Here is a 9,503-nt window from a genome sequence, read left to right as displayed (position 1 = left end):
GCTAAAATACAGTGGCATGATCACAGCTCACTGCAGCCTCAACCTCCCAGACCCAAACAATCTTCCCACCTCAGTCTCCCGAGTAGCTGGAACTACAGCATGTACCACTGCACTAGCTAAGTTTTTAAAAAACACTTTTTGTAAAGTTGGGATCTCCCTATGTTGTCCAGGCTGGTCTCAAACTCCTGAGCTCAAGAGATCTGCCCACTTTGGCCTCCCAAAGGGATTACAGGCATGAACCACCATGCCCAACCTATATGTATTTCTCGTAACTGCTATATATTTTCATATAGAGTAAGGCTATCCTCACCCTAATTGTCAAAATAAACACATTACTTTTTCTAAAAACAAGGAAAACAATGATAACAACATCATAGAATCATTTTCTCTTCCTCTCAGTAAACGTGGATTTAAGTAAGATACCACAGGAAGACCTCTCTAAAAAGTTAATATTTGAACAGAGACCTGAATAAAATGAAGGTGCGCACCATGTGAAGTATGCAAGGAGAGTTCCAAAAATAGGGAACAAAGTGTGCAAAGGACCTGATGTTGGAACAAGCTTGGTGTATTTAAGGAATAGCAAGAAGGCCAATTTGGTGAGAGTAGAATAAGAGAGACAGAAAGTGACAAGAGATGTAGTTAGAGTAATAGGCAGGGAGATATCAAGCAGGATTTTGTGGGCTGTGGTGAAAGTTTGTATTTTATTCTAAGAGTAATGGGGAAGCTATTGGAGTATACTAGGCAAGAAAGTATAATCAAGTTTAGGAAACAGCATATACTATGCTAACGATCCTTCCTGAGAGATGTAAGGCAGATCTCCAAGGATAATGGCAGGGCTCAGAAAATGCTGACCCAAAGCATTTCAAACTCAGTAAGACTGAGAGGACCTCAGAAACAAGAAGGTCACTCTGACCTTTCCCTGCCTTTCTGTGTGAAACATGGTCATAAAGGAATTCTCTGACCTACTTTGCCTAAATTCTAAGACCCTCATTCCACGGTATGGAATGGTCCTGTCTCATACCCATGGAATGGTCCTGTCTCATGCCCAGGAAGAAAGAATGCTACACAGAGAGGCCAAGAAGAATCTGAACAAACAGGCCTTGTTAAGTTTTGCCTAGTTTATTAATATTAGATAATACCCTTTTGACCAGTCATGTTTCTCGATAACTATTCATTTTTTTTCATTAGACTTGCCATAGAAACACAGTTTTCCCTGGGTCTTTGGGTCTTAATTTCTGAAGGCTCCCATGTTATATACAACTTTGATTAAATAAATTTGTTATGCTTTTCTCTTGTTAATCTGTCTTGTTACAGGAGTGTCAGCTGTGAACCTTGCAATGAATGAGGAAAAGATGTTACTATTTTTCTCTCCTACAATACCAAAACCTTAATATTCAGTTATATTTAGCTATTTTTGTTTAGAAGGCAAAACTTTGCTAACCCTATAGTGACCAAAGATAAGGCAAATATGAGCTGTGATTCTGCTAATTTAACAAAAGATAAAACATTAAAGTTATCCAAATATAGCAATATATCTCTTGGACTATCTAATTTCTTGAGTGTATTTGATCATTATTTTCAAAATATATGTTTAATTTTTAAAATTCCATTACAAAATTAATCAATACCTTGAAGATAATACAACTTATAATCTGTATTTCAACATGAATACAGCAGCATTATGAATATATGCTATTGGTTATGATCATGTTTTAACAACATATTTATTCTTTAAGCAAGACAATTTTACTGCTTTATCTCTGCATTTTTATTTGCCACACATGTAATACAAGTAGAGAATAAATTTAAATTGGCTAAATCTTTTTAGAGGATCTAACATTTTTTTCTTTTACTAAAGGGACAGTCTCAACACAATGAAAAGGTAGCAATTTCTAATCTGAATAAATGCCTAACAATATTTTATATTCTAAAAAACAAGTAAGAAATACTAGTTGATTAAATAACAAGCTGAGGTTGGATAGGAATATATCTTTGGCACAGGTTGGGTTACAAAGCCCATAATCACTCTAGGCTTATATTTTTCAATTAAAATTAAGTAGAAAAGAAAAAATACATATTGGGCATGATTGCTCACACCTATAATCTCAGTGCTTTGGGAGGCAGAGGTGGGAGGATCACTTGAGGCCAGGAGTTTGAGACCAGGCTGGAAAACACAGTGAGACCCCCTTTCTAAAAAAAGCTACAAAATTAACCAGTTGTGGTGGCTCACGCCTATAGTCCCAGCTACTCAGGAGGCTTCGGCAGGAGGATCATTTGAGCTCAGGAGTTCAAGGTTACAATGAGCTATGATCACGCCACTGCATTCCATCCTGGGTGACAGAGTAAGATTGTCTCTTTTAAAAAAAAGGAAAAATACAGAGTGTGTATCTGTAAGCATATTTTCAAAGACCAGGGATGTTAGAAATAAAAACCAAATAAACCAAGTTAACATATTATACAAAGAAAGACATTCTTATAGAATAAATTGATTAATTCAGCAAAAAAGTGTATATGCCAAGCTTTTTGTGTGAAAAAGAAATAGTTCACATTATTTTTCAACAGGTAAGTTTCCTTTTTAAAAAATGATTTACAAAAGCATATTCTTACTTTCATAATAACTGAACTTTTTCACTAAAATACATAGAATCTAATTTTTGGAATGAAATGCACCTAACCTTGTAATTTTGCTTCAATTCCATCTTTGTTCAATCCAGATGCAAAACCTGCATGTCATGAAAATTTCCAAAAAGTAAAACAGAATTTAATTCATCTTTACAGGCTCAGTTTATACCCCAGTTAACTAGGGAAGAGTAGTCTAATTGAGTCTTATATAAGAAAAAAAAAAATCTCAGCTTATTGAATTCAAACAAGACTTAAATAAATATCCATAGAAACAATGAACAGGAATATCATATTTTAACAACAATGGTATGGAATAAATTTCCAAATGTTTTACACATAGTAAATATCATCAAGTGATTAATATATTCTAATGAACTTTCATTATAACATGAATGTTCCTAGGAAAACATATTTGGTAATACAACCATTTTGTGCTATTCACTAAAGTTGTAACTACACATACCGTTTAACACAACAATTTCACTCCTAGGCACATACCCACAGATATACATATACATGTGTATCAAAAGATATATATAACAATGTTCACAGCAACATTATTTAAAATTAATAATTTCCTTTCATCAAAAGATTTATATTCATATAAATGGAATCTTTTCAAGAATAGATAAAGCTAGCCTGTGGTATGTAAGTCAGAATAGCATTGACTTCTGGGGGCAAATACTGACAGAAAAGGAGCATGAGGGAACATCTAGAAAATGTTCTATATCTTAATCTGGGCTGTGGTTACATGTGTGTATATGTGTGTATAAACATATATATAAAATTTCATTGACCTATACACCTCATATTTGTGCAGTTTACTATAAGTGATATCTCAATACAAAAAAGTAACTACAGAAAATAAAGTAACCATGAAAAGGCAGAAATGAAAATTAAAACATGAAAAGATGTCAATATTCATATATAATATTGATAAAAAATACACAAGTATACACCCAAAGGAAAGGCTGGAGAAACAAAATATGGCACTTTTGAACACTGCTGAAAGGTATATGAGCTACTAAGGTAGCAATTTAGCCACAGGTATCAAATTTATAAATGCATATATCTTTGACACAGGAATTTCATTTCTTTTTTTTTTAATCTTTTTAAATTTTTTTTATTATACTTTAAGTTCTAGGGTACATGTGCACAATGTGCAGGTTTGTTACATATGTATACATGTGCCATGTTGGTGTGTTGTACCCATTAACTCGTCATTTACATTAGGTATATCTCCTAATGCTATCCCTCCCCTCTGTCCCCTCCCCACAATAGGCCCCGGTGTGTGATGTTCCCCTTCCTGTGTCCAAGTGATCTCATTGTTCAATTCCCACCTATGAGTGAGAACATGCGGTGTTTGGTTTTCTGGTCTTGCAATAGTTTGCCGGGAATTTCATTTCTAGAGATTAATCATACGGATAAATTCATGCATGTAAAAAATGAAGGGATTTTTTGGCTGCATTGTTTGTAATAGCAAACAATTAGAAAAAGTATAAATGTCCATCAATTGGGGATCGTTTAAACAGGTGATACATAAGTAAATGGAATATTATTTAGCTATTAAAAAAAGCTTCCAGCCAGACATGGTGGCTCACGGCCAAAATCCCAGCACTTTGGGAGGGTGAAGTGGGAGGATCACTTGAGCCCACAAGTTCGAGACCAGCCTGGGCAGCATAGGGAGGCTCTGCCTCTACAATTTTTTTTTTTCAAAAGTTAGCCAGGTGTACTGATATATGCCTGTAGTACGAGCTACTCGGGAGGCTGAGGTGAGAAGATCACTTGAGCCCAGAAGGTTGAAGCTGAAGTAAACTGTGATCATACCACTGGATTTCAGCCTGGGCAACAGAGCGAAAGCCTGTCTCAAAAAAGCTTCCAAGACATACTAAGAAAAAAAGGAATGTGCAGAAGACTATAATAATGGAGGTTTAAAAAAAATATGACCACAAGGCCAGGCACAGTGGCTCATGTCTGTAATCCCAGCACGTTGGGAGGCCAAGGCAGGTGGATCACTTGAGATCAGGAGTTCGAGACCAGCCTGGTCAAAATGGCGAACTGCCGTCTCTGCTAAAAATACAAAAAATTAGCCAGGCATGGTGGTGCGTGCCTGTAGTCCCAGCTACTCAGAAGGGTAAGGTGGAGAATTGCTTGAACCTGTGAGGTGGAGGTTGCAGTGAGCCAAGATTGTGCCATTGCATTCCAGCCTGGGCAACCAAGAGAGGCTGTCTCAAAAAAAAAAAAAAATGCCCACAAATTCTTTGATATTCTGCCCTCTGAGAGATGAACTTAATCCCTCTCGCCTTCGTGTGACCAGGACTCAGTGATTTGCTTCTAAAAAACCCAATAAAGCAGAAGTAATGATGTGTGACTTCAGAGACAAAGTTATAAAAAAGTACTGCTGCTTCTGATTTAGTCTGTCTCTGTCTCTCTTTCTCTCTTGATCATTCATCCTGAGAAAAGTCAGCTGCCATGCTATAAGGAAAGATCCACCTGGCAAAAGAGTGAGGCCTGTCAACAACGGTGAGAAACTGAGGCCTCTAACTTATAGCTCTGTGAGTGAGACTACTTAGAAGTGAATCTTCAAGACCCAGGAAAGCCTTCAGATGACTGCAGCCCTAGCTGACATATCTTGCAATCTAAGAAGAGCCTCTGACCCAGAGCCACCTAGCTAAGACAGTCCCAGATTCCTAACCCACATAAGCTGTGTGAGATAATAAATTCTGGTTGTTTCTAGATTATTTGTTTTAGGATAATTTGTTAAAAGGAATGGAAAACTAATACATTATGCCACCATTTGTGTTTAAAATGGTGGGAAAATAAAATTACATTTTCTTATTTACTTTTATATGCAAAAAAATTATTCAAAAAAGATATACCAATGATTACAGAACTAGGGGATGGAAAGGGGAGAGATGGGAATTGAACAACTGTGTGGGTAGGGATATATATGGAAGAATTTTAGTTGTATATATTCCTTCACTTTATGATTTTTGAACTAAGTAAATGTATTACCTAGTTGAAATAGACATTTTTAAGTGATAGGAATATTTATATATTCCTTTAATATAGACTTATATTAATTACTCTTTGAGATCTGAAAGTTTTCAACCTTTGTGCATTAGAATGATACTTCAACGAGTCAGGCTTTAATTTGGTATTCAACAACCCCAAGTATAGGTTATTTCATAACCTATACCACATAAAAAAACCCTCTGGAAGCCACATAACAAGATGTGGGTTAGCTATAGAAGCAAGATGAAAATTGTAGCAGCAACAGTAGTACTATATACTTTCATTTCTTATAAATTGAAAAATAAACAGTCATAAACTCAAAAACGGGAGTAGCTGAACACTAAGCACAGACAAAATTCAAAACGTTCTGTAACTTTAACTTATTTTCAATGATTTAGACATTTCTGTTATTTTTACTGGAGCTGAATTTTTTTCCACTAGGTCTATTTTTAATGGTGCTGATTTCAAACCTTGTTGAAACACTAGAAGTAAAACAGATTAAAATTTCTCAGTTTGTCTACTCTTGTCTCTAAATGTATTTGGGACTGTTGTTATCTTTTGTTTTATTATCTATTAGTTTCTGTAATCTATCTATCCTGTAACTTATCAGCATAAATACAGGCCTAGCTGGCTTGAAAAAATTACTACTTTTCCAAGTCAAAGTAACAAACCATAATGAGATGGATTTTTCAAGGCTCTGATATAAAGCAAAGTTGATCGTATCCATTCCAAAGCAATATTCACATCCGTGATGGTATGCAGTACTATCTCTGCATTTAAATGCTCAATAAGATGTCTGTGCAAACTAATGGAAAAAAAAACTTTGCATTACGAATATGCAGTTCAATGCCATAACTGTTACTTTTTAACTTTAATAATTTATAATATACCAATTGCTCCTTTACTAATTCATGAACTATAACTTAATTTCCAAAAACATAAAAGAAAACCTTAAGAAGTCAGTTCAACTTCTAAAAAGGCTTCAGATATATCTCTCTACTTTATGGTTATAGAACACGGATTACTGCTTTAACCAAAGTTGAAGCGTAAATTATATCCTACTTTCTCCAAAAGAGAATACATTAAATATCTTACTAATAAGTCCCAGATTTCCTCTATTATTAAATTAAGATGTAAAAATATTTCTCCTTTATTACAAATTAGTAATTATAAATTTATATAATTTCATATATAAATTATAATCATAATTACTAAGGCTTTATTACAAATTAGGGTTTGTTATAAACAAGAATACATGCTTGTCAAGAAATACCACTGAATAAAATGACTACATTTTAAAAAAATTATTAAATTCTCTAAAATGACACAAACTATCTAGTTAAATTGTTGAAAACTTTACAGAAAATGGCCTTAAAAAAATCTCCAAACCAAATTTCCTTTTGATATTTTAAAAGGAAATAAAATAAGCTATATCAGCATTACTATCTTTTTGGAACATTTTTTGTATTACCTGCTTTCTACAGTGTCTCTACAAGCTAACATCTGAATGTATTTGTCTCTTGTGCTTAATCGAGTCATGATAACTGCAGTAGCTGTAGTGTCAAACTGGGGAAAAAAACAGAAATGTAGTGAAGAAGAGCACATCTTGGTATCAGTCCTCTGCAAAAACTCAAGATTTTCATTTTATATTAAACAGTCTCCTTGTCTGAAATAACACTTCAAAAAGACCTTTAAAATGCTCTCACTTTGTTAACCTAAAATTTAATTTAAAAGCCTTCCAAGAGTATAGCTGTAAATATCACTTTGGTTTCAATGTAACATAATTTTGGCAATGTTAAAATCAAAACAAACTCTGGTAACTGCATAAAAGTTGTAAGATTTGGTATAGTTTATATATAATCTGATTTATTCCATGAAATTATAGAATTGTATAACATAATATTTACAAATGTTTTGAAAATATACTCTTCCTGATGTTTCCATAATAGCTATAAAAATGACTTATTCATGTATTTGTCAGAGTAGGGTATGTTTTGAAATGTATTTGGGCTGACTTTGTCATAATGCCTGGGAACACTATTAGCATTTAGTGCTAGGACCTAGGGATGTTACATGTTCTGTAATGTGACAGCCTTAAACAAGGAAAATCTGTTCCATCCCAAATGCTGAGTACCCCCATTCAGAATAAAAAAACAAAACAAAACCAAAAGACCTTTAAGAGCATATCCATTCATAAACCCATCCCTTCATCAGCCAGTGCAAGCTTACACAGAATGAAGGAAGTATGTCCCAGTTGGTGAGGCTTGTTTTACTTTTATTCCTCCATTAAAGGTAAATTTTCTCTGCTATATTACTTTTAAGCCTGATGTAATTATGACATGTTATTCAAAAATTCCCCATTTTTTTGTTTTTATCATGTTTTTAAGTATAAAAAGCAAAGTTATTGTCACTTACTTGAGGTCGACCAGCTCTACCAATCATCTGTAGAATATCTGTTTCACTGTACTCTTCAAACAGTCCTCCAGCATAATGCATTGTAGATTTTATAACTACTAGGTGAGCAGGCAAATTTACTCCCATAGCTAAAGTACTGGTAGTAACTGCATCAGATGAAGACATAGTAATTTTGAGCCATTTAACTTTATTGCTTCATGAAGACTTTTTAATAAAAGACATTCCTATAAATGTAATAAAATCTCATATATAAGAAATTTAGAAAAGAAAGAAAAAAGAACATTACAATCTAAAATAGTAACACACCTTAAATCCAAAAACCTACTAAATTCTTGTTTTTCAAATTACACTACGTTCAATAATATGACAAAGATCTAAACATTGCCAAAGAATTTACTGTAGCATCTACATGCATAGGTAACCATTTAATTCTAGATTCTCAGAAGAAAAGAAGAAAGAAGCAGAATACTTGAGCTTTTCCTTTTTTCCTCTTAAAAATAATTTTCCAAAATATTTTATAGCATCCACAAGAAATATGTTTTACTTACAAAGAACTGGTAAATCTCCAACAGTAAAAGCTCCCTCAACTACTTTTCTATCTGACAGCTCCATACCAGCATGATGATAAGCGGCACCATCTTTTAAGATATCTGTAATATATCAGCTGCTACTATTAGTATTTTATCAATAATTGGCACCTCTCATCTATATGTGAAAATGCTATTCAAAAATAATCTCTAAACCTACCTCTCAGTTTTGAATCTCTTACGGAATATGCATACTTCTGTAACCTATTTAAAAATACCATAAAATTATTTAGTTACTCCCAGTAACATTAGAGGACTCTGAAACAGTTTATTAATTATTTTAAAACTTAGAGATATCAAAAAATTTTCACAATATCATTATCTGAAAACTATTTTAAGAAGTAGAAAATATCCAACTTACATATTCAAAAGTCCCTAAACTTATGAGCTGTAATATTAAAGCTCACTTTTAAACCAAGAATTTGGAAAACTCACTTCCCCTAAGAAAAAAACATAATTGGTGATTAACAAGTCAGAATATAAGTCTACTCTCATGATTTGCCTAAAAAAAATTGTAAGAAGTAACAATTCCTAAAACTACTATATCACTAGTAAGCCAAAACAAAACAAAACAAAACAAAACAAAAAACCATAGAAATAAACAATAGTTGTTTCCAGTGCTCTGAGACATAGACATGGCATTTAAAAAAACTAGGTTGGCCAGGTGCGGTGGCTCATGCCTGCAATCCCAACATTTTGGGAGGCCGAGGCAGGCAGATCACGAGGTCAGGAGACAGAGACTATCCTGGCTAGCACGGTGAAACCCCATCTCTACTGAAAATACAAAAAATTAGCTGGGCATGGTGGCAGGTGCCTGTTAGTCGCAGCTACTGGGGCAGCTGAGGCAGGAGAAAGGTGTGAACC

The 9,503-nt window shown here is 34.0% G+C and overlaps 1 protein-coding gene across 1 annotated transcript in view; it reads right to left on the bottom strand.

The window, feature by feature from the left end:
• The window catches only part of LOC105550617 (probable ATP-dependent DNA helicase HFM1), an 86,944-nt gene extending 78,103 nt beyond the window's left edge, over nt 1-8,841 (bottom strand). Inside the window, exons 1-6 of the mRNA XM_011995572.1 lie at nt 8,800-8,841; nt 8,601-8,702; nt 8,053-8,198; nt 7,109-7,203; nt 6,309-6,442; nt 2,676-2,723 (exon numbers count right to left, since the gene is read on the bottom strand). Coding sequence (XP_011850962.1) covers nt 2,676-2,723; nt 6,309-6,442; nt 7,109-7,203; nt 8,053-8,198; nt 8,601-8,664 — 487 coding nt within the window. The 5' untranslated portion in view covers nt 8,665-8,702; nt 8,800-8,841. The remainder of the gene's footprint in view (nt 1-2,675; nt 2,724-6,308; nt 6,443-7,108; nt 7,204-8,052; nt 8,199-8,600; nt 8,703-8,799) is intronic.
• Nucleotides 8,842-9,503: the final 662 nt, after the last annotated feature.

This window comes from Mandrillus leucophaeus, unplaced genomic scaffold (assembly GCF_000951045.1).
Source record: "Mandrillus leucophaeus isolate KB7577 unplaced genomic scaffold, Mleu.le_1.0 Scaffold492, whole genome shotgun sequence".
NCBI lineage: Eukaryota > Metazoa > Chordata > Mammalia > Primates > Cercopithecidae > Mandrillus > Mandrillus leucophaeus.
This window is presented reverse-complemented; position numbering and strand designations above follow the sequence as displayed.